Source organism: Chenopodium quinoa, unplaced genomic scaffold (assembly GCF_001683475.1).
Source record: "Chenopodium quinoa cultivar QQ74 unplaced genomic scaffold, ASM168347v1, whole genome shotgun sequence".
In the NCBI taxonomy this organism is placed as follows: Eukaryota; Viridiplantae; Streptophyta; class Magnoliopsida; order Caryophyllales; family Amaranthaceae; genus Chenopodium; species Chenopodium quinoa.
This window is the reverse complement of record NW_018745684.1, coordinates 4,996,016-5,022,134: the sequence shown is the minus strand read 5'-3', so window position 1 is coordinate 5,022,134 and position 26,119 is coordinate 4,996,016. Positions and strand designations below refer to the sequence as shown.

General features: G+C 32.1%; 4 protein-coding genes across 4 annotated transcripts; all 4 read left to right on the top strand.

Moving 5' to 3' along the window:
• The first annotated feature begins 3,628 nt into the window (after positions 1 to 3,628).
• On the top strand, positions 3,629 to 5,217 carry LOC110717404 (MLP-like protein 31). The gene is made up of 2 exons (XM_021896088.1): positions 3,629 to 3,923; positions 4,671 to 5,217. The coding sequence occupies exons 1-2, from the start codon at positions 3,737 to 3,739 to the stop codon at positions 4,937 to 4,939; spliced, it is 456 nt and encodes a 151-aa protein (XP_021751780.1). The 5' UTR covers positions 3,629 to 3,736; the 3' UTR covers positions 4,940 to 5,217.
• Positions 5,218 to 6,635: 1,418 nt separating this feature from the next.
• Positions 6,636 to 8,125, top strand: LOC110717403 (MLP-like protein 31). Its single transcript, XM_021896087.1, has 2 exons — positions 6,636 to 6,911; positions 7,575 to 8,125. Exons 1-2 carry the CDS (start codon positions 6,725 to 6,727, stop codon positions 7,847 to 7,849), a joined length of 462 nt encoding a protein of 153 aa, XP_021751779.1. The 5' UTR covers positions 6,636 to 6,724; the 3' UTR covers positions 7,850 to 8,125.
• Positions 8,126 to 16,664: 8,539 nt separating this feature from the next.
• Positions 16,665 to 18,291, top strand: LOC110717702 (MLP-like protein 31). The gene is made up of 2 exons (XM_021896466.1): positions 16,665 to 16,999; positions 17,662 to 18,291. The coding sequence occupies exons 1-2, from the start codon at positions 16,813 to 16,815 to the stop codon at positions 17,934 to 17,936; spliced, it is 462 nt and encodes a 153-aa protein (XP_021752158.1). The 5' UTR covers positions 16,665 to 16,812; the 3' UTR covers positions 17,937 to 18,291.
• A 5,750-nt stretch (positions 18,292 to 24,041) lies between these two features.
• Positions 24,042 to 24,678, top strand: LOC110717973. The gene is made up of 2 exons (XM_021896775.1): positions 24,042 to 24,562; positions 24,666 to 24,678. Exons 1-2 carry the CDS (start codon positions 24,042 to 24,044, stop codon positions 24,676 to 24,678), a joined length of 534 nt encoding a protein of 177 aa, XP_021752467.1.
• Positions 24,679 to 26,119: the final 1,441 nt, after the last annotated feature.

The window sequence follows — 26,119 nt, the reverse complement described above, 5'->3', positions numbered from 1 at the left end:
TTTGATGTGTTTTGGGCTTGTAATTGGGCTGAATTATTAAATGTTATCCTTCAAGGTTAGAATAAAAGTTAGTAGAAACTAGCAGTTTTTTTAGTCATACGTTTAACAGAGAACTTAAGCAAATTATGTTTAGTTAGTTGTTTTATAGTCAAAACCAAATTGTTGATGTGTTTTATTAAAAGTATTATCAAGTAGATAAAGTAGGGGTAAGTGAATATTATGGACCACGTTTCCCATTCTTATGTCCTCTTAGTAGTTAGCTCAGTTACTACGTACTCTTACTAGTTGTAGAGTATAAACTTATAGATGTCTTATAGTAGTAGCTAGTAGTTAAACAGGTCACATGTTGTAAATGCTTCAAGTTAAATAGGTCAAGAGTTGAAATGGTTTGGTTTAAGCGATTTTTCTTGGATTGAAACAAGTCATATCATGCATTAAATATTACATGTATTTGGTGGGTTAATTATTGACGCATAACTGCTATTTACATAGCAAGTAAATAGCATGAATAAGACAAAAGAGTGGTGAAAAATGTTTGGGATATTCTCAATGATAATCCCCAACTTTTGCTATGCACCAATGGTAACCCCCTTTATTTTGGATTATACAAAATGACCTTAGTTAAAAATTTCGTCCCACTCATAACCTTATTTCATTAAATATTAACTATGGTTATATTTATATTTTTTTTTATAAAAAGAAATATTAAAAAAATTAATCCCAACCCCCAATCCCCTATTGATTCCGGCCAACCCAGCCCCCCTCCCTTTCCACAGTTCCGGCCAGTCCCCTCTCCTACTCCGTCCAACCCAGCCCCCCTCCCTTTCCAGCGTTCCGGCCAGCCCCCTCCCCTACTCCGTTCAACCCAACCCCCTCCCTTTCCTCCTTAACCCCGTCGCGACCATCCCCTGCTACCTCTTCCATTTCGGCTTGGCTGCTTCAATGATCATCATCACCATCAATCCCCACCATTAATCCATTACCACCATAAAATCGCGGCCATTAGACTTAGGGAGCCGGTTCCGGATCGGATCCCGGGGTCGTTTTCAGCAGGGCAAAGGGGAGAGGGTTCATTTTCCGGCAGGGGGAGATGGGGGTGGTTTTACGGGATGGGGGAAGGGAGGGGGATGTTTTCGGGGGAGTGGGAACGCCAATCGGCGGTTTTCGGGGTCGGGGGAACGGTGGGACTACGTTCCGGCAGGTGGGGAAGAGAAGAGGTTTTAGGTGGGAGCCTTTCCGGCGAGGTTAATGGGATGAGGTTGTTTTTTCTTTTTTATTTTAGTTTTAGTTTTTTTTTTATTAAAATATATATATATTTTTTTTCGAAATTAACCATAGTTAGTTTTCTTTTTTTTAAATAAATAACACTCATTAATGTCATATGTGAGATAAATTTCTTAATTAGGGTCATTTTGTATAATCCAAAAAAGAGGGGGCTACCGTTGGTGCGTAGCAGAAGTTGGGGGTTACCGTTGAGAATATCCCAAAATGTTTTTCTAGGGGTACAAATAATGAAATAAGTATATAAATTTCCATCAAATATTATACCACTGTTACCTATAATAGTATAATGGCTATAAGCAGAACTACTAGTATAAAATACATGCATAATAGTACATTAAAAATACCACTGTAACAACAAAAAATTACAAAAATTATATGAATTTACCAGTTAGTCCTCCTATATGTATTCCAAATAAATAACAGCTATGTGCCTAATTGCATTCTGTTTGGTGCAATTAGGTTATGTTGACTCGGGTCCCTCCGAGTATCTGGTCTAGATCAGGTTTCAAGTCGGATACTCGGATATGGATAAGTTTTTCCCGGTCTCAATATATACTTTTCAAATATGTGAGAATTGCCATAATTTTTATTAAAATATAACTAATGATCGATGTTTGTCCACATATAAACAAAATTAAAACTTTATAAAATGATCAAAATATATTATTATTTTTTTCTGATTCCGACAAGAATTAGTAAATTATTGTAATCCTAGAAGATCTTACGACAACAAGATCAAAACTATTCAACCACTTGGGAACAAAAAACCCTAACTAAAAAGTTGAGCTGGGTCACATGACACATGATATATTGACTAAGTAGTATCACATGAATCACGTCCTACTATACAAAATTCATCATTAATTCTATAATTAAGGGTCTAATAAGTAATTAGCACGCATAATCCAAATCATAGAGACAATGTATGTAAGCTAGGCCAGCTGCTGACGCAGCGGCAGTCATTAGCACCATGTAACTAAGTTAATAATACAAAATTAATTATATATTTCATATCTTCAGGTGCCTTTTAGGTGGGAAATGACAAAATATGGTTTCAGATAAAACATTTCATAAACCAAACCTTAGCGTAATCATTATATTGAAATAATAAGATTAAACTAAAACAATAGATTTTAGTTGGAAGTAATTTCTACGCACACTTCTATTCAAAAAAAAAAAAAAAAAAAAAAAAAAAAAAAAACAGAAAAAGTTCTACGTATACATTTTTTTTTGTGTGCGTGCGCGCGCAAACATTTGCATAATCACAAATTCACAACATACTAATAACATAGCACAATCTACATATTCATAAATGTCAACTAGCTTATCTAGCAAAGTCCTAAACGACAACACTTAAAGCTAAATTAATTCTCAAATATGTACGTATTTTGAGCCATGAGTTTGTTTATTTCTCTTGTTTGCATATCTGTAGGGATGAGAATTGAATACTATAGCTCATTCAAATCAACAGCTAGATTACTACACTTGAATGATATGGGGTGGATCGGAGCATATATTTGTAAACTCTTTTAATTTCCACAGCTCATTAAAATTTGACCCTATTATTCATTCCATAATGAAAAAAAAAAGTCTTAAGTGTAAAACATAAAGCTAAAATAATTGAATATCGTTTACATCATTATATATATTCTTTAGTGAGCTTGCCGCTCCTAGATAGTTAAGTAGCGGGTATATACATATACCTTATGGTCTCATCACTTGCAGGCTTTTCTAGTCTTGCTTCACCTGGAGTAGTACAATTACTTATAGTAATAGTTCGTTTGATAATGTATAAATTCTTTGAGATTAGATGAGTAGTCAAGAGTCATTTTATTTCGAAGTACATAGATCCTATATATGTACATGGAGTATAATTGCTTTGATTATTCTTGCAAAATACTCTTTATCTCAATGTATAAAATTTAAATTATGATTTTTGGTGATAACATGTAGCAAATTTTGTTATTATCATGAAATTCTACACTGTAATTACTTCGTAGCACATCATAGGCAACTCTTGATAATGTTTTCACTGGCCGAGAAAGTACAATCCCACTATGGTAAGTTCTTGAAACATAAATTTCATCAACAATTTAATTTAGATAAAATAAGTTCAGATATGATCAATTAAATCAATTCAAAAAATAAATTGTAATAAGAAATGAGTCGTATTTGATTAAAGTGGACCACCCAAACCATTTTTTTTCTTACCTACTAATTAAAAATAGCGAATTAATTTGGCAAATGCAGATTGGTCGTCAATATAAACAAAATTAAATAATGTGAATATGTAAGTAATATGTTGCCCTAGCTTACAACGGAAATTCCTCTATAAATTGGCACCTTATGTTTATATATTTCGCAATCAATTTACTGACCACCAATATTATTTCCTCTACACTAAAGTTAGTGAGCATATCTATTCCAAAAAAAAAAAAGTGAGCATCTTAAAATGGGTATTAAGGGGAAGTTGGAAGTTGAAGTAGATATAAAATGTCACGGTGATATATTCCATGAATTATTTGGTAGCAAGCCACACCATGTCTCCAACATAACACCCTCAAAAATTCATGGTTGTGATGTGCACCATGGCGAATTTGGCAAGCCTGGCTCTATTATTTTCTGGAATTATACCCTCGGTATTTCTTAACCATCGCCATTACAATTATATATGTTGTTTAACCATTATATAGACCTAGCCATCTTCGTCGTAACTAATTTGCTCCCTTGTTTTCTATTTATTGAAGAGATAATGTCATGCTTTGAAGTAGGTTATTGTGCATTTGTTCATATTTATTATAATTTGCCCCAATGATTATTTAATTATTTTTTTTTCAAAATTGACTTTTGATATAATGCAAAATATCACTACTACGACATGTATAATACGGAAGTAATTTGTTTATTATTTGTGATGGTTAATACCTTTAGTTTACTATTTTTCACCATTAGGGTTGAATTTAATTTATATTGTTCGATAAAGTAATTAATTACCTCATATATGGTATTAATTAGCACACATCACGATGATTAGGTTGAAGTTTTTATTGCATGTCAATCTCTTCAACTATTATTTATTTATTTATATATTTATTTTGTCTGGTTTGGAACCATTAATTTAAGGAGAGAGAATCTTTAATTTGAGATGAATATAATCTAACAAGCTCTCCCATATGACTATATTTATAATTGAAAATAAATCAGTAAAGATAATCAACTCATAATGTGAATAGTGTAAAACTTAAAATGATGTTGCAACTAAAAATAAACAAAGTAAGCTAGTAATCCGTATGTACGTATCTCAATAAGTTCATTGTCTTACTTTTATCTTTTACACTATACCAGTATATAGTCTTTTATTCAAGATGCTCACTTTCAAAGTACAGATGGTAAGAAGTGTGTTGCAAAGGAGCTAGTGGAAGCAATTGACAAGAAGAACAAGTTAGTGAGATTCAAAGTCATAGAAGGAGATCTTCTAAATGAGTTTAACAGCTTCATTATCATTGTACAAGTGATTCCAAAGGATCAAATAACTGCGGTTATGTGGACTATCGAGTTTGAGAAGAAGCACGATGAAGGACACTACCCTACTAGAGTAATGGACTTTTGTGTTGAAGTCACCCGAGATATCGAGGCTCATCACCTCAAAGCATGATTAGCAGCTGATGGGGCGCGCACATCTGCTTAATTAAGTGCGTGTCATGAATGTGTGTACGAGTGTATGGACCATCTTCATCAATTGTATGCAATAAAATGGTACATTTCCGATTGTAGAAAATATGATGTGTTTCGATGGGACTTGCGTGTCTACTTAATTAAGAGTGTGCGATAAATGTATGATATGAATGTATATCTTCATCTACTGTGTGCGATAAATTTCTGACTGTACTTAGAAATTGTGATGTGTTGAATAACGTTGTTTAATTTACTGTTTATAAGTCCTTGTTAAGCAAGAATATATATTGACTTATAAACAGTAAATTAAACAAGTCAATAAGAAGTCAATTATGCATGAATATATATTGACTATTGAGTAGATAATTTTGATGCATGTCATATAATAATTCAAAAACCTTAGAACACTCTTTTATTCCGTGTGTGATATAATTATTCTAAGTAATAATAAAAATGAACCGAGAGAGAATTATTTTTAGATTAAAAAAAATAATAAAAAATAAAAAAATCAATTGAGCAGAGTGAAAATTAAACTCAAATATAATAAATAAAAACAAGAATGTTGAATGATAATACTAACACAGTTTATAATTTACGAAATATACAGAGTAGTCCATATAAGAATATTTTTCAAATTTGAACAAGGTTTTGGCTTCGAATGTGAGATTATGGTCTCGAGTCTCATATATTAGACATGTCATATTTTAATTTGGTCTCAACTCTCATACAATAGACATTGTATTAAATTTTGGAACGAATACATAGTAAGTCCTTCTCATCCAATAATTACTAAAAGTATTTCTATTATGGATTTAATATACAAAAAAATTGTACGCGTCTTGTACATGGGTTTATTATTATTCATTTATTTGTATAATTGTTTGCAATTAGTGACCACCGGACATGATTAACGCTTAATGGGTCTAAATTTATTTTCTTTTGAGTTTGATAAGTATTAATTAATTCACAAATAATCAATAATGTATCGATAATGATTTGTCAGCAATTGTAAATTAATAATGAATGATTGTTTGACAAGTGATTAATTAGGACATTAATCTTTTTTTTTTTAAACACCAATATACAATAATTAGATTATTCACGAGTTGCACAATCTAATATATAAAACGCGTACTCTTTTTTTTTTTTTTTTTTTTTTTTTTTTTCTCTTTATCTTGTTCAAAAAAGTATACTCCCTTTTTCAAACAAAAATTAACATCTTAGCATTGTTTATAAAAAGTATTTTATGAATGTATTCTTTACCTTTGTTTTGAAAAAGTAACAGTATTCAATTGAATGTAACTTATTCATTTTTCATGTTTTTTTTTTTCCATGTAATTGCTATACCAAAGCAAGATCAAACGCAATAAAGGAATTCTTTTCATTAAAATAAATTTTTATGAAGAAGGCCACAAGGGTGGGTGATGAAAATCAATCCCAAAATTCCCTAAAATCTGGAGGAAAACTCTAACCACCTGGGCTATATATTTCTCACTCTCTTCATCAAAATATAATAAGAAATCATTTAGTTTGATCCTAAATACATAGCATAATTAGTGTGGTCGACAAAAGAAGATATTAGTTGTTGCCGATAACAGCCATATCATAGAATAAAAAAATAAAATTATATATATATAAATATTTGGCCTTTCAGAATAAGATATACTAGGTAATAATAGTTAATGCGCTTATAAAAGGGAGCAATTAAAACAAATAATTGGTCAACAAATCTAATTTTTGTTTGCTCTACTCTACTTTCTCAAAAATGGGCATCAAAGGGAAATTGGAAGTTGAAGTTGATATAAATTGTCATGGTGATATTTTTCATGAAATTTTTAGCACGAGGCCTCACCATGTCTCCGACATGTCTCCCTCAAATATTCATGCTTGTGATGTGCACGACGGTGAATTTGGCAAGCCTGGCTCTATCATTAACTGGGACTATACCCTCGGTAATTTTCAAAATCCATTATTACAATTATATATATGATGTTTTTATGTATATTCTTTTTTGACTACTAGGTTTTGTGATTTATATTTACAAAAAATCAAGCATAGTCATGTGATATTTCGTTAGAATGATATAATTTATTGATATTAATCGTTAAGCTTGTGCGTTGACAAATATGATAAACATATGCCTGCTCAAAAAGAATGGATCGGAGGAAGTACTATAAATCCTTCCTTTAGTTCAAATTGGTTCAACTCCTTTATTAGGGATAGGCATAATTAATTAATTTTAATACGCCTTGCTTACCAGCCATCCCATCTTATTACGATTTAATTTTATTTTTTTTGGTATTTCACCCGCTTTACCCTTTGGGCTAATTCGGATTCGGGGATCGGTTTTGGGTGGTTAGATTCCAATCTCTTCCCAATTGTTGTTGTGGGGGATCGAACACACAGTCCTCCTGACCAAATGTAGTCCCAATCACCACTACACCAACAACCAATTAGTTTATGACAATTTAATTATTAACAAGTTAAAAAGGCATATAATTAAAGTTGAAAGGCTTGACTAACTACCAAAATCAAACCTACTTCGCGTTATTTTTAATTCAATTCGCGTTCACATGAATCAATCTCAATAATGGTGGTGGTTCCATGAATTACAGACGGAAAAAAATGCGTCGCAAAGGAGCTAGTGGAAGTAATTGACGAAGAGAACAAGCTAGTGAGATTCAAAATCATCGAAGGAGATCTTCTAAACGAGTTTAAGACCTTCACTCTCACAGTCCAAGTGATTCCAATGGGTAACATAACCGGAGTGAAATGGATTGCTGAGTTTGAGACAATAGATGATAAAGGCCACTATCCTACCAAGTTAATCGACTTTTGCATTGCAGTCTCTAGAGATATCGAGGCTCATCACCTTAAAGACGACAAGTAATCGATTAGCTCTACGTCGAAAACTACTGATCGATCGATGGCCTAGTGGGCGGCATCTAGCAAATAACGACGTATAGCCGGGTGTGTTATTATCGTTTGTTGTATGCAATATGTTTACAATAGTGAAATGTACAATATGGTGTCAAGTGTGTGCTACTATACAGCTGGTCATCAAAGACTGTCTATTTGCTGTTGTTTTATATTTGCTTGTGTGCATCTTTATAAAATACTTGCACTTTATGAATGCTTTATGAATATATATACTCCGGTCGATCCATATGATTTATTAATTGATAAAGGACTTACGATTTATAGAATCGAGCTGAGAGATGTAACTTAGACATGGTAATGAAACAGGTTACACGTTTATAATATATGCAACTCTAAAGACAAAATATAAAAGGTAAATAAATATTTTAAATTAGAATTAATTTAGGATTTCATGACCTACATATCGACGGAGGTTATATATATATATATATATATATATATATATATATATATATATATATATATATATATATATATATATATATATATATATATATATATATATTTTATTATAACTTACTTTATTCCTTAAAGATATTTTTGTTATAGGAAATACACGCAAAATATATAGGATATTCGGAGTATATAATCCCTATCATTCTTCCCACATTAATTTGAGTCGTTTTTATTTTAAATCATACTCATTTTACTCCGAACTTTCATAGTCCCACATTCTTTATTATATTTGAAAATTTTAAAACTGGTCTACTTTCACAATTTTTCATATTGTTGGTATGTGTTTTTACAGTTTTAAAAATAATGTTAATTATTTATGAAGTTTTTTTTTTAATCTATTTGAGAGATTTATTTGGAAGAAAAGTGAAATATTGTAACTTTAATAAGACCCTTTAAGGTAAAATTTATTGGTTAATATAACGTAAGTAAATAAATTTTTTTTATTAATTTGCGAGTTTTCAAGTTTCATAAAAAAAAAAAAAAAAAAAAAATTAAAAAGAAAAAAGCTTCAAAAGTTTATATACATGAAAGTAAAGGATTACCGTCGTGGGTAGTATAGCAATGTCTTATTAAGCATTATTAATTTGACTTTAGCATTACGCGGCTAAAAAGCCGCCGAGGCTTGTCACCTAAAATCATGGTGAACAAGGTGGATCTGATCTGATAGGGGCTAACATATTATTTATAACTTATAAGTACAATTAATTGCATACTTTTCTGGCAATCAATGACATCGCACAGATATATGGAATTATGGACGATATGGTTTGCAGAATATGGTTGTTTAACGATCCACTAATTAAGACTTAGAATCATACGTAATATAATACTCCGTATAATGTAACTGCACAATTTTATGGTAGCCATGTTATTACTTGTACTCTTTTATTTTATTTTTTTAATTTCAAAAATCTTTCACGAATTCCGACATGATTAGGACACTTGAATACTTTATTGTAAACCTCAGTACAAAACAGCTAATTAAGCTGGATAATGATGGTTGTTTAAACAACTTGAGTATTCTCATTGATTGATATTAGATAAATAGTCAAGTTTACAACTATACTTTGGTTGGTGGAATCTTTACAAATAAACCTAGGAATAACCAATAAAAAAATTAATTACCAAAATTAAAATAATTTCCAAACCTAATAAGGGTATTACAATAAATGAATAAAAATTAAATATGCAATTACCAACTGGTTCATTCATGTATTTTTTTTTCAAAAACAAAACAAAACTAGTAATTGTTCAAATAGTTAGAACTTCCCTCCTGGTATCAAGTGATCCTCGGATCGATCCTCATCACTCATCCTTATGGCTTTTTAAATACTAAAAAAATTGCTTCAAGCTTCCACTATTATTCCATCATATCGGCACTAAGCAAAATTGATACATGAGCAACGAACATATATTTATGATTATAAACATCGGATACTCTGGCCAACCAACTGATAGAATTGATCAAGTCAAGGTCGATCATTGATCATGTATAGCTTGCTGATATCATACAAATTAATCATACATGATATTCATATTCTCCTTAATTAATTGATCCCAGATATTTTCTATTTGTTGATACTACCCTTGACATTAGTCTTGTATAACCTTTGTTACTATTGTTTAATTAACCATTAGGGATACCATCACGTATATATGATTTGCAATTAATGAACCATTAAGGATATCATCACGTATATGATTTACAATTAGTAGAAGATCCATAAAACAAGTTCTAACTATTCAACCACTAAAGAAAAAGAAATTTAAAAAACCCTTAATAAAAAGTTGATACATTGACTAAGTAGTATCACATGAATCACGTTCTAATACATTATTTACCGTTGATTCTATAATTGAGAATCTAATTTACATAATAAAAAAATCATAGAGACAATGTAAGCCACGCCAGCTACTGACACATACAACAGTCATTATCACGATGTAAGTTAATTAATACAAAATTAATTATATATTTCATATCATCATTCATCAGGTGCCTTTCAAATTTAATTAGGTGGAAAATGACAAAATATAGTACTCAGGTATAGAGGCGGGGTTATAAATGCTAACATTGAAATTGACCCAGTGCAATTTTATTAAATTGGGCCTTAAAATCATTTTTTGGAGGAAAAATATGTTACTAAATTCAAAAATTGAGGCCCTTTTATAATAATTTCACTCAGGGGCCCTATGCGATCGATCACCCTGCACATGCTCAGATAAGACATTTTATTAACCAAATCTTAGCTTAAACCATTATTGTGATAATGAGATTAGAATTAAACACTGGAATCTTAGTTGAAAGAAAACACCACCCGTAACAGCTGGCTATAGTGTTATATTTGTATATTTTCTTTTTTTGAGCTAACTTTTTATATATGCCGACAATTCATACGAGAATATACACAACTCATAGTGTATTCCCGTAATCACATACATATCACAATTTACATTCTACTCGTAAATGTCAACAAGCTTTGCTCGTAAAATCTTTATGGACTACATTTAAAGATTAAAGAGTAAAATTTCGTCTCCCCCCCCAACCCCCCCCCCCCCCCCCCCCCCCCCCCCCGAAAGACAACGAGCCAAAATGTACTTACTTCATAGCAACTCAAACATACTTCGTATTTTTTTCTTACCTACTTTTAATAGGCTTCAAACCTTCAATTCTCAAATTTTTTGCATGTCTTCCTTTTTTTTTTTTTTTTTTTTTTTTTATGAAAATAAATGATAAAATAAGAAGAAGAAAATTGTGTAACTTCAAAATTTTCATCCTTAATTACAACTTTACGCACCATCTTTATTTCAAAAAATATATTTTCCCACACTTTTATTTATCCACATATACAACAAAGGATATCTACATAAATTTTCCTTTTAACCCTTGTGTAATTCTAGAATAAACAAAATTAGGATGTGATGACTATGTGAGTAACACGTAGCCCTTGCTTAAAATGGAAAAAAGTTATAAATCTTCATCCCTTTAGAACTATAATCAATGCATCTATAAATTGGCGACATATTGTTACACAATCAATTTCCGTACTCAACAAAACCATACATATTGCATACTATACTCTAAAGTTAGTGAGCATTCAATTTGAAAATGGGCTTAAAAGGGAAAATAGAAGTTGGAGTAAATGTAAATTGTCACGGTGATATATTGCATGAACTATTGTCACGGTGATATATTGCATGAACTTTGAAGTAGGTTATGCATTTGCTTAATATACGTAGTATTTATTAAGGAGCACATGAAATTTGTCCCAATGATTATTTGATTTTGTGGCTTTCAATGGAAGTTAAAATTGACTACTAATAATATAAAATATCAATGTGCAGCACTGTAAAATAATTCGGATTTAATTTGTGATGGCGCCTGTACAATTTTTCACAATTAGGTTTAAAGGAACATAGGGATCAGCAGAGTATACAAAAAATACCATTTTAATTAGTTACAATTAAAAAAGCAATGAATGAATAAATTCAATTAACAAGTACATATAATCTCATTAATGAATATTGACACGCGACAAAATTAGTAATGAATAACTCCCTTTATCTCAGAAGATTAACACGGTTAATTAAACTTGATATACATGTCGATAGACTAATTAGACCTTAAATACATATAAACGTACAAATGGTAAGAAGCGTGTTGCAAAGGGGCTAGTGGAAGCAATTGATGAGAAGACAAATTAGTGAGATTCAAAACCGTAGAGGGAGATCTTCTAAATGAGTTTAAGAGCTTCATTGTCATTGTACAAGTGATTCCAAAGGATCAGATAACTACGGTCAATTGGACAGTTGAGTTTGAGAAGATACACAACTATACAAGGAAGGAAACTACCCTACAAAAGTAATGGACTACTGTATTGAAATCACCCGAGACATCGAGGCCCATCACCTCAAAGCATGATCAGCAGCCAGTTGGGCACGCCCATTTACTTAAGAGTGTGCGCAATAAATGTGCGTATGAGTGTATGCAATTTAGCATCTTCATCGATCTACGACTGTAATGTATGCAATAAATTTCCGATTGTAGAAAATAATGTATAATGTACGTAGTATGGGTGTATATTTTCAGCATGATATGCAATACACTTCCGATTGTAGAAAATGGGATCTGTTGAATAACCTGTTTAAATTGCTGTTTTGCTTGTGTTTATTAATTAGCAATAATATAAGAAGTTAATTCTTCAAAAAAAAAAAAAAAAAAAGTACTCGTATAAGAAGTTAATTATGAATATGGATAATAAGTTGATGATATTTATGATGTGATATAATTAATGAAGGACCTTATAAATACACTACCAAGTTTATAAACTTTTTATTAACTATTAAGACAGTGGATGACACTAAAGAGCATTTATGTCATGTCTAATCTATTAACTAACACTGAAACGTGTCATGTCTAATACTCTAATCTATTAACTTACACCATTTTTGACACATGTTAAGCAATCATTAATAAGTGTTACACTTTGACTAAAAACACATATTAAGACACGACTTGACTGTTAATTTATCTATAAATAAATCAAAATGTAACACTTATTAAACCACGGAGGGATAATTATAATTTAATATAGCATTGATGCATATGTAATTTCACAGATGGGGACTCTATTGCAATTATTGAGACGGATCGAACAAAACCAACACATCATGATAAGTCTTCTTAGTGGTTTATCATCAAATAAATTATGGTTAAAAATATTTTGTCGAATTACAGGATTAATTAAACGGACCAAACCAAGAAATTTAATACTAGGCTAGGCTAGACTAGATTAGATTAGACCAAACCCAACTCTAATGAATTTACACCAAAATGCATTTTTTTTCTTTTTAATCTTAGGTGACGAGAACATAACTATTCAATATTCATATAGCTAATGACTCATAACGTGTATAACGTGTCACTAACTCTTAGAGCCGATCTTTTTTTTTTTAATTATTATTATTGATAATATAATAAAGTTCTATATCTATAGAAAACCTAATTATTAAATGCATGTATTCTATCCCTCAAACTTACAAATTTTAACCTCGGTATTGCATAGCATTTTGTTTATAAAAGTAAATTCAGTTTAATAATCATTTTTAAAACATAATATCTTCAATTAATCAAAAACTTTTAGGTAAAATATAATAGATTTTCACATGAATCACTAGTTTTATAATATACGTACATCTATTTTATAATAATTGAATCAAACATCAAAATTATGTCTCCCAAAAAGATAAGTTATTAAAATAGCGCTAGTATGTAGTGAGTTAGTGACCCATGCCCACATGCATTGTTGTCCAAAATTACTACTCCGTACTATTCAACCACCTACATACTTTCCGATTCACTCTCGATTTGACTCTCATAACTCCACTGCAATCAATTCAATCTTTCCCACCTACTTTATAATACTTGTTTGAAAAAACTTGACAACTAACTGGGGACATTGCATATATAAATTGAAATAAGGTGGAGGGAGTTATATGTGACTACGGTTACATTCAGTTCACATGATCTCATATGAATTTTACTGGTTTGATCTGATCTAATTTTTAGATTTAAATAAATTTTGACCTAATTTGTATACTAATCGGTAAGATAAAAAAAATATATAAAAAAAAACTAACAACTAAAAGGCTATACATAGGGCTATACGCCTATACATAAGCATTAATAAACTTTCTTAAAGTGAATAAAGTTAAAAATTCATGATAAAATCATGCACAAAGCATTGTTGTAATTATTTATTTAATTTTTTTATCAATCTTTAATATCTTATTTTTTAGCTTCTTATACGCACATAGCCCTAGGGTTATTTATCATTTTCCAAAAAAAAAAAATTATAATTAACAATTTTCATTTAATTTTCTCTATTATCTAAACCAAGACATTGGGTTGCGGTGTCCCCTTGTTAAGACTAAAATAGTGCTCTTTCTTTAGTGATTAAAAATAAATCAATTATTCAACAAAAAAAAGGAAATGAAATTAAGGCTACTTAAATTACAACTAAAAGTAGATTAATTACATTATTTTATTTATTTTTGTCAGTCAGTTTAATCAATTAATTTATTAATAAAAATAAGAGAGTAGAATTACATTTTAGTAAAATTAAATTTTTTTTTTGATATTTCTTCAAAAAAAAAATTTGATATTAGATAGTTAAAACTTAAAATCTATACCTTTTGAAATTATTTAATGCATCATATGGACGCAGTGCCAATTTAATTACTATAATCTATGTTAAAAAAAACAATATTATTTCTCCGCTTTTTAAGTGTTACACTTATAAAATGTGTCTCTTTTTTTTAGTGTTGCACTTAATTACATTTTGGCAAACTACTACAATTTAATCTACATCTATAAATAATACTAAAACAACAACAGCTGACATCATCGCTAAACTCAAATGTACACATGTCACTCTCTCATAAAAAAAATTCCCGCCTAAATAAAAATTAAAGCATTATAATTTATTTTTTTTAGGTTAAACCTGTTTTTAATTCTTTGACTATTTTTTACTCTGGATAAGTGTGTATACTAATCTAATACGGAGTACTATTTTTATCATTGAGTAAATTTATTTGGCATTTTTTTTATTTGATAATATTTTCTCTTTATAACACAGTCATTCCCACTCTATATATCTATATATATCTTAATTATCTATAACTAATACTAAAGTAATTACCGCTGACATCAGCACTGCCATGTGTTAGTTTCCTATTAAAAATTTTCCCTCCAAAATTATAAATGACATCATTCGATCCTTTTTTATTTTTTTTCCTTTCTCCATTTCAAGATAAAGCTAATATTTGAAAAAGGTAAATTAATTGTACATTTTCCTTCTTTGTTTCTCTTACTAGCTTAAAACCACTAAACTGATCAATATAATGCTAACATTCACATATTTCATTTTAATTATGAATTTAATTAGAATATATAGCGTCATTTTTTTATTATAGAGATCATTATGTATTATAATTTTTTCTTAAATTATTTATAATTTAAGCACATAAGAGCTAAAGTTTTATTGCTAAAACCGTACATCACACGAGACTAACCTAGTACTATACTAAAGTAATCCCCAAAAGCATCCCTATAATACACATGTTATCGCTTTATTAAAAAATTTCCTGCATAAAAAAAATATTTGAAGTTATTTTAGAATTAGTTTTATAAGGTAAAACATAAGATTGAAAATTCTTATCTTAACATTCATAATCCTGTATTCAATTTTGACTAAGTAAAATGAAAGATTCGTTAATTTTGATAAAATCTCTCATTGTTGATCGACTAAGTAAATCATCATACATCCTTCAAAAAAAAAAAAAAAAAAAAAGGGGTAAATCTTCAAACAAAATAAGTTTCCAATATTATGCATAAAGATAATTTAACCATGTTTCAAATGAAAAATCCGAGCATAGCTGGGCATTAACTACTATTATATATTTCTCTCCCCTCATGGTCTCCGTTCAATCCCAATACTACTTTTTTTTTATTTATTTCTTTCATTCTCACATGCTTAATTTACTTTTCAAATAAAATAAAATATTATTCACGAAAACTCTTTAATTTTGACAGTCTTCTTTTATTTATGATGTGTTCATTAGGAAAAATATAGTCATGTGAGATCTTGTCAAATTTCTTGATATATATCATTTTAAACATCGTCGTTTGGTGGATGTAGGAAATAAATTCCTATGGGAAATTTCTAATGCATGGAAACTTAATATCTTTACAAAATTCCTAAGATTACAATATTGTGTTTGGTTATCATGTGAAAATTTGTAATTCTTAGGGTGAGGTGGTTAAATAACTTCTCATGTTTTGTGAAAAATTGTAATAATTCCCGTGAATTATATATGACTTCCTCCAATTTTGCTTTATAATAAATTTTAATGTCAACGAGCCAGAAAGCATGACCAAAAGAAATTTCATGAAAAATTTGAGTGCCTATGAAAATTAAGGACAACCAAACAATACCTTAAAATATTAACTTTTAATAATTAAAAACAATAACACTGAAAATGTGCATCAACATGCAATCGTGAAAATCCCACCATTATAATTAAAAAAATACCTGAGGAGAGGTGTGAATTTGCTACTTTTGTAGTAGAGAAAAACCACTATATAGTCCAATGTAAGATTTTTATTTTTTTTAATTTTTTTTTTAATCTAAGTACAATAAGAAATTATCCTGTAGCTATCTTAATCTTAAATGAATATGGAGTAGCATAATTAATGTGTTCGACAAAATAAGATCTCCAACCCTACATATGAATACATGATGATAGAAAACAGTTGTGGCTGTATCATAGAATTAAAAACATGTATAGGCCTTTTAAAGGTACATTTTTGATGCGGTCATAAAAGGGGCATCTAGCACAACTATATTTGATCACCACATCCATTTTTGTTTACTCTATCTCTACTCTCTCTCAAAAATGGGCATCAAAGGAAAATTGGAAGTTGAGGTTGATATAAATTGTCATGGTGATATTTTTCATGAAATTTTTAGCACAAGGCCTCACCATGTCTCCGATATGTCTCCCTCAAATATTCATGCTTGTGATGTGCACGACGGTGAATTTGGCAAGCCTGGCTCTATCATTAACTGGGACTATACCCTCGGTAATTTTCAAAATCCATTATTACAATTATATATGATGTTTTTATGAATATTCTTTTTTGACTACTAGGTTTTGTGATTTATATTTACAAAAAATCAAGCATAGTCATGTGATATTTCGTTAATATGATATAATTTATTGATATTAATCGTTAAGCTTGTGCGTTGACAAATATGATAAACATATGCCTGCTCAAAAAGAATGGATCGGAGGAAGTACTATAAATCCTTCCTTTAGATCAAATTGGTTCAACTCCTTTATTAGGGATAGGCGTAATTAATTAATTTAAATACGCCTTGCTTACCAGCCATCCCATCTTATTACGATTTAATTTATTTTTGTTTTGGTATTTCACCCGCTTTACCCTTTGAGCTAATTCGGATTCGGGGATCAGTTCTGGGTGGTTAGGTTCCAATCTCCTCCCAATTTTCGTTGTGGGGGATCGAACACACAGTCCTCTCGACCAAATGTAGTCCCAATCACCACTACACCAACATCCAATTAGTTTATTACGATTTAATTATTAACAAGTTAAAAAGGCATATAATTAAAGTTGAAAGGCTTGACTAGCTACCAAAATCAAACCTACTTCGCGTTATTTTTAATTCAAATCGCGTTCACATGAATCAATCTCAATAATGGTGGTGGTTCCATGAATTACAGACGGAAAAAAATGCGTGGCAAAGGAGCTAGTGGAAGTAATCGACGAAGAGAACAAGCTAGTGAGATTCAAAATCATCGAAGGAGATCTTCTAAACGAGTTTAAGACCTTCACTCTCACAGTCCAAGTGATTCCAATGGGTGACATAACCGGAGTGAAATGGATTGCTGAGTTTGAGACAATAGATGATAAAGGCCACTATCCTACCAAGTTAATCGACTTTTGCATTGCAGTCTCTAGAGATATCGAGGCTCATCACCTTAAAGATGACAAGTGATCGACTAGCTCCTACGTCGGAAGTATTGATCGATTGCCTAGAGAGCATCTAGCAAGTAACAACGTACAGCCGTGTGTTGTTATCGTTGTTTGTATACAATATGTTTACTTGTGTGAAATGTACTTACAATATGATGTGCTACATCTATTCAAAAAAAAAAAAAAGATGATGTGCTAGCAAATATCCTTTGTTGTTTATCTTTTGTTGGGATTACTTTTGTTGATGTTTTTGTTGTTTCGATTTGTGTTACAATATGGTGTGCAACACTTATAAAAACTGTATGATTTGTGAGTTTATATGATGATAAGGATAATGTTACTTTGAATAACAAAAATTGTTGTAACGCGGAGTTAAATAGCGATTTATGCAACACTTTTACTTTTTTTTTTTTCTAATATAATCATAAGCTCAATCATACATTAATTAAAAATGTTCACGTAGTACAATAAACTAGCTAGCACAACATAAACTAATAATAGTAGTCAGTAGAGCTTATCAAAACCCTTAGCTTACACATGTAATACTACGGAATCGAGCCTTATTAGCTCTTACAAAACTAAATTGAAATACAAAACATTAAAAGTTAAAACTTTTTTTTTTTTTTTGACAAAAGCAAAAGAGAACGAGCAAAATCAACAAATTTGAAAGAGTAACCCGATATTGTCTTGCGATATCATTCGCCCTTTGTATCTGATCTCTATGGACTTTTAAGATTGTGCACCTTTGAAACAAAGCCCCCACTTCCCTTAGCTCCTATAGAATCCAAGTTATCGAGACCTCCTTGTCAGGGTTATCCTGTAAGTTGTTCAAAAGGGATATAGAGTCAGATAATAGAAGGATTCCATGCCTGCCTTTAGATCGAGCCCACTTCATCGCTTCCAGGCAAGCCCGAGCTTAACATTGGATGACGCACGCTGATGCTCCGTGTTTTCCACCCTCATCGAGGGCATAACCTAGTTAGGTTATTACTCTTAACTGCCCAGCCTATCCCTGCTCTCGTAGTCTTCTTATCCCAGGATCCGTCGGCTTCCACAATGAAATCGTCATACCCAGTCTTCTCCATCCCTGATTGGGTTACCCCTACTAATAGCCTCTGCCTCACTTATAGGGCTAGTTTGTTGTGTGAAAGTATCATGATCTTGCATTTCAAGATTTATGAACTCCATCACTAGGCTAGTAGTCCCCATAGCTCCTCTAAAACATCTTGCATTCCTAGCTTTCCATAGACCCCATAGAGTCGCAATAAACAACACACATCGGGTACCCTGTTTACCATCCTCGCTATAAAAAGCAGGATATAGTGTTGAATCCATCATTTTAAGGAAATGGACCCAGGAGAGTCAAGGCAAATAGTTAGGGAACCAGTCTCCCAAACTTCTTTTGCCTGATTACAAAACCTAAAGAGGTGTTGGCTGTCTTCCTCTTCCCCCCCCCCCCCTCCCACCCACCGAGATCACACTTTGTTTCCACTTGAATACCCCTTCTAGCCAGATTAACTTTGACAGCAATGCCATCATGAAAGAGCCTCCTCAGAAAAAGCTTCCACTTTGGTTGGATATCCATTCTCCACACCAACTTAAAGAACTCCTGATCCCTTGCCAAGAAAGTAGCTCTTTCTAACCCCAAATCCTTTGAAAGGTAGTAGTTCCCGGTTTTAACCGTATACCTACATGAGGGGTGGTACTTCCAGTAGAGGAAATCATCCTCATTTGTAGCGGAAGCTCCATTGACCATAGTTGATCATAGTTGAAAACACTTTTTAATTAAGCAGCAACATTGGTTATTTAAACTCTATATATACTTTATAAGTATCAGATAAAGTTTGAAAAGTATATACTTTGTATAATTAATTCAGGATTTCAAGATAATATCCAAAATCGATTGAGGTTAATACATATATACTTTACGTTCTTCATATTACTTCCTTCGTTCTTTTTTAATCGATACGTTAGAAATTAAATTTCACGTTTGCTGATATGGCAATACAATTTTTATAACATAAATATCTTTTATTATTTTTTTGTAAATATTATTTAAAAATTGATATTTTGAAAAAAATTATTTCGAGATGAATCTTCCAAGAGACGATTAAAGGAATTTGTATGAATAGAGGAAATTCCAAAGTTATTAGCAATTTTTCCGGCATAAAAAATAACAGAGGATCGGAAGTATATTTGTTAAATAATATGTATCTACGTTTATTCTCTATCATTCTTCTCCCTTCTTATTTTGAGTTGCTTCTTCAAAGTTTTGCTCCACGCTCTTGTTGGGGTAGTTCATCCCAAGTCCCACATGGAAGAAATAAGGAAGAGAGGACTTCATTATAAGTGAGTGCATACTCCTATTAGTATGAGGCCTTTTGGCCTGAAAAGGTGCCAAAAACAAATCCGTGCGGGCTAGGCCCAAAGCGGACAATATCATACTAATGTGAAGTGGAGTGTGCGTGCAACCCATCAAGGTGGGTGACCCGGGCCCAACAAGTGGTATCAGAGCCGACGGTTCGGCTGGGGCAATACGGGCATTATGTGTGGGACGGGGTTCCCTCAATTGTGTGACCTCGCAATATAATTGTGGTGCCTTGTGTCGAAAGTCCTTCTAATATTGTGGCTCAGGCGTCGTATCCCGTGGTGATAGCAGCGGTGCAAGATAGTTTCGTTGGAGGGGAGGCCATGAGTTATGTGGTCCTTGGTCTGAGGGGAGGTTTGTTGGGGTAGTTCGTCCCATGTCCCACATGGAAGAAACAAGGAAGAGAGGACTTCCTTATAAGTGAGTGCATACTTGTAATAGTATGAGGCCTTTTGGGAAAGTGCCCAAAAACAAATCCGTGCGGGTTAGGCCCAAAGCGGACAATATCATACTAATGTGGAGTGGAGTGTGTGTGCGACTCATCAAGGTAGGTGACCCGGGCCCAACAGCTCTCACATCCATATTCTTCTCTCTCTCTTTTTTTTTTTAGAATCTAGTGCTATAAGGGCGGGGATGAGAATCGATTTCAAGATCTCTTGGAATTGGGAGGGAAGCTCTAACCACTTGAGTTATCCCTCACTCTCACTCTCATTTGATATGAATATATGATAGTTGCTAACTTAACTTATTAATTACAAGTACGATCCATTGCATGCATGCATGTGTTTAGATGTGCGTATTACTGCCTATTTTGCTTGCAATTAATGAAATAGTACATACATATGGGCATATTGCATATAGACGATATAGTTTAATTTGCAGAATTGAATGGTAATACTAATCAAGATTTATAACGTGACATATAATTATGATTTAGAATCATATATGATGTTACTGGACAATTTAATTTATAGTACGTAGCCATGCATGTTACTCGTATTCTTTCTTCTATATATGTTGAGTAATTAGGTTTTGATGATTGTAAACTAATGATGATTATCTATCTAACGTATATGTTAAGTTGTACATAGAAAGAACAAGTTATGCTTGGAACAGGGTACAAGGAACCTGATCAATGACAAGTATATATATAAGGAACCTGAGCAATATATAATAAGCAATAGGAGGAACAAGAGCAATGATGAGTGATGGTTGATAAGCATAATGATGGTGAAGGACCATGAAGGTAACTATGTAAATAAGTGTTTACATATGTTAGCTTCATGAGGTAAGTATCCTATGCATACATGGGTCATGTATGTGTAGGAGTCTTTTAATTTAGTTTAGTTTTTCTAGTTTGCTTTTAGGTTAGCTCTAGTTTAGTTTGGTCTTGTTTTAGTTTTCTTTATTGTTTTTATAAATATAAAAATACAAAAATATGTGGCTTTAAGTTTAATTAGTTCTCTCACTTGAAGTTTGTTTATGACAAACAAACTTCAATCTAATGTTCTCTTAAGTGTTTGTGTGAAGACAGGAACTGACTTAAGTGAAGTCAATGGGTTGTTGGAACATAGAAGACTTCAAGAGGAACAAAAGAGAATGAATGATCCTAAAGCAGGTTCTCCCATGAAGTAACCTGAAGGTATTCTCCAACGAGATGTAGAAGGAACTTTCAGCAGGCTTTCCCACGAGAGCCGGAGCATGTTCCCTAATAGGTACATAATGTGTTCCCTAACAGGTACACACAATTAGCTTCCTAATTGAAGCATGACAGCAAGCTTAGTGAAGCTCACTACTAGAAATAGGTCTAATTCTGACGGACAGTTTGCTGTCACTAAGCTTGCTGTCATGCTTCAATTAGGATTTTCCGACGGATTTTTTATTTCGTAGGAAATTTCCAACGGAAAATTTATCCGTAGGAAAATATAGGATTTTCGACGAATTATTCCGTCGGAACATTAAACTTCCAACGGAAATAAAATCCGTCGGAATCTTCCGACGGATTTTTCCATCGGAACATCAAACTTCCTACGGAAATAAAATCCGTCGGAAACTTCCGACGGAAAATTCCGTCGGAACATAAAAATTCCTACGAAATACTCCGACGGAATTCAGTTTAAAAAAAAAAAAATAAACCCTACATTTAAAACCCGGATCTCTTCTCTCTCTTCATTCCTTTTTTCTCACTTCTCTATTCCGCCTCTCTTCTCCTTCTCCCTCCTCTCCTCTCCTCTTTCCCTTCTCTTCTGGTTTCTACTCGCCCTCCTCTCCTCTCCTCGCCCTCTTCTTCTCACGTTTCTCTTCTCCTCTCTCATTCTCCAATAACTCCGAAAGGTATAATTCTTGGACACGGCTGTGGGTAATTATTAACAATGAAATTATATCATCACGTTGAAAAAGATCATATTTTATATACACAAAACTCAGCATACTTAGCTTGTAGTCTATCAGCACCTGTGCTGTACACCCGGGTGTACCTTCCTCTAGGTACATCCAGGGGCATTTTTGTAATTATGCGCAATGATTATCATGTGACTCACGCATGCTAACACTTCTCCCGATAGTCAATAAAATTAGAGTTATTGACTTGTCAAGAACTCAGAGACTGTTAGTGTTCCGAACCTAATGGGAACTTAAGTATGCACGTCTTTAAATGTCGGTTTTAATGAGATATATATATATATATATATATATATATATATATATATATATATATATATATACACCTAGCTAATACGTGCATATCTTTTAGGGATTTGGTTTTACTGAATAAAGATATTTATTTTCTAATAAATCCCTTTTGGCGAAAAAGATAAGTTTGTTTAAAAAGTATTTTTAAACAAAAAGATAAGTTTATTTTGAATAAAATATGATTAATGTTAATTATATCTTATTATTATTGATAGATTTTATTCTTAACAAAAAGATATATTTTCGGAAAACTTATTTTAGAAAATATCTTTTAAACTTATCTTTTGATAAAACCTATCTTTTTCAAGATGAAATGAATAATTCGAGTGTACTATAAATATGCTCATATGTATTCATTCAAAGTTGAGGCTGACGAAGTGTAGCGGTTGTGCTTAATGGTTTCATCCTTCACCACGAAGCTAAGTCAGTTCTCCTGGTCAAAGTTCCTATCAAGTTTTGGTTTCAGTACGTCCAGTGAGTTCCAGACAGATCGCAAGTGTCCAACATATTAGTTTTATCTCTTTATTCATAGATATGTATTTAGAGTTATTCAATGAGATCTTGTAATGGGAAAAAGGGTTTGAGTGTTTTGGGTATTGGGTATTGGGGTGTGAGTTTGAATTTTCTAAAATTCGATTATAGCTATGAGTTTGAATTCTATAAAATTCGATTGTAGTTGTGAGTGTACAGTGAGTAAGCTTCTAGTGAGAATACGAGTGTAGGCACTCTGGGAGTGCTGAGTGAACCTAAGTGTGGTACTTAGGTTGGATAGGATAGGGTCCTATCAGGTAGCAAATGTCCGGGTAGGAACTTGTGAGTGTAGCAAGTTGTCGGGTAAGAACTTGTGAGAGAGTTTCATGTGTAATAGGATGTAACTAGGGTTTTTTGTAGGACTATAGATGCACTAAGCGGGATTGCATGAATCATATTCATAAGCATCTAACAATCAAGATCAATGCACAACACATAAAGAACATAGAATTATACCTTTGAAGCGTGAATCCACGTGTGATCGAGAAAGAACAATAGGAGAACTAGAACCCCAAGTGTGATTCCTTTGGGCCTCAAATGATCGAGGATACAGTTAAGAAGGTGAGGGAGATTCAAGCGGCGCAAGATCGCCAAAAGAGCTACGCGGACTTGAAGCGTAGAGAGGAGGAATTTGAGGTCGGTGACAAAGTATTGTTAAAGGTGTCACCAATGAAAGGTGTAATGAGATTTGGAAAGAAAGAAAAGCTTAGCCCAAAGTACATTGGTCCACATGAGATATTGCAAAGGATAGGCAAAGTGGCTTATAGATTGGCCTTACCTATGGAACTAAGTAAAGTGCATGATGTATTTCATGTATCTCAGTTAAGAAGGTATATCCCTGATAAGTCACATGTGCTACAACCCGAAACTATTGAGTTAGATCAAAGCTTAACTTATGAGGAAAGACCTGTCAAGATCCTTGACAGTAAAGTGCGTAGTACACGCAATAAGGAAGTTAAGATTGTCAAAGTGCTATGGTCTAACCAAGAGTATGAGGAAGCAACTTGGGAAGCCGAGGATGAGATGAAGAAGAAATATCCTGAGTTGTTTAAGGTATGGTGAGTTACGGGGACGTAACTCGTGTTCTTTAAGGGGGGTAGAATGCGGTAGAATTTCGCGCTTTTTTCAGTTATTTTTGTGCTTTTTGCACATTTTTAACAGTTATTTTGAGTAATTTTGTTTTCAAAGAGATGTTAAAGGCAAAAGTATGACAAAGGAGTACATCAATATATACAAAGTGAGGAAGAAATTTTGAATTTCGTTACCCAAGTTTCGGGACGAAACTTCTTTTAAGGAGGGTAGACTGTAATACCCCATATTTTTATACGTATTTTGATTTAAATAAGTATTTCCTAAAGTATTTAAATAATTCAAAATGAATTATTTATGGTGTTTTTATTAATTTAAAAAGAATTATTTTAATTAAAAGTTTATTTTTAATTATTTAATAATCTTGAAAATATTTTATTTAATGATTTAAAAATATTGGGGCATTTTTATTTTATAAAAAGATAAATTTTAAAGTCAATGATATTTATGGAAAGTCAAAATACAACTTTGACTAGGAAAGGGATCATCAAGGGTAGTAAAGGAATTTTAAGTAGGAAGGATTGAGAGGGGGTATAAATACCCATCATATTCCTAAGGTGGAGTGCACCCAAAGGTAAACTCTCTCTCTCCTTTTATTTTCTTTTCTCCTTAATTTTTCCCCTTCCCCTTAATTTTAATTATTCTATTTTTAATCACCACCCACACACCACCACACACGGCCAGCGCCACTAACACACGCCACACACGGCTGGCGGCCACCACCACTTGCGCACCAGCGGCGACCACCAGGCGGGCGTGTGGCAGCCTTCCAGCCATGGTGGTCGTGCGCCATGCTTTTTTAAAAAAAAAAAAAAATCTTTTGATTTTTAATTAAATCTACCTAAATTTAATTATTGTTTTTGGGTTTTGTGATGATTTTAGGATGATTAATAATAAGTATTTTGTATATAAATTTTCAGATTTGGTTTTGAATTAAAAAGCCCTAAATTGAATACCCTAGGTTTCTAAATTAATGTTTATTGATAGGATTTGATTGTAGGTGATTTAAATTATTAAAATAGGTGTTTTAAAACATAATTACAGCAATTTAAGATGTTTTAATAATGCTGGAATTTTGTTTATATATAAGCTATAATTAAGTTTCTTGGAAGGATTTTTAATTACCCATTAATTGGGAATAAAAGTAAGGATTTTAAATTAAATTTCAAAATATTTTAGAGGGTTTATGAGTGATTTAAAGAGAGTATATATTGCTGGAAATTTGTGTGAAAGAGGTATTAATACTTCTTTGTAATTTTGGTTTGTAGGAGACTTCCAAGTGAGTGATTTTATTTAGTCGTGGCGATTTTGAGATCATATTCAAGGTACATTCACGTACTTGGTAATGCTTAAGGGTATAGAAGCATGCTAGGCTTTGTTTAATTAATTACAAGTAATATTATGATAGGTGTTGGATGGAATGTGTTGATTGGATTGATGTTGGTGAATGATTTGTGATGTATGAATTGTTCATGATGAATTGGTGATTAGAATTAATTATATTGGCAAGTTGGATATGAACCACA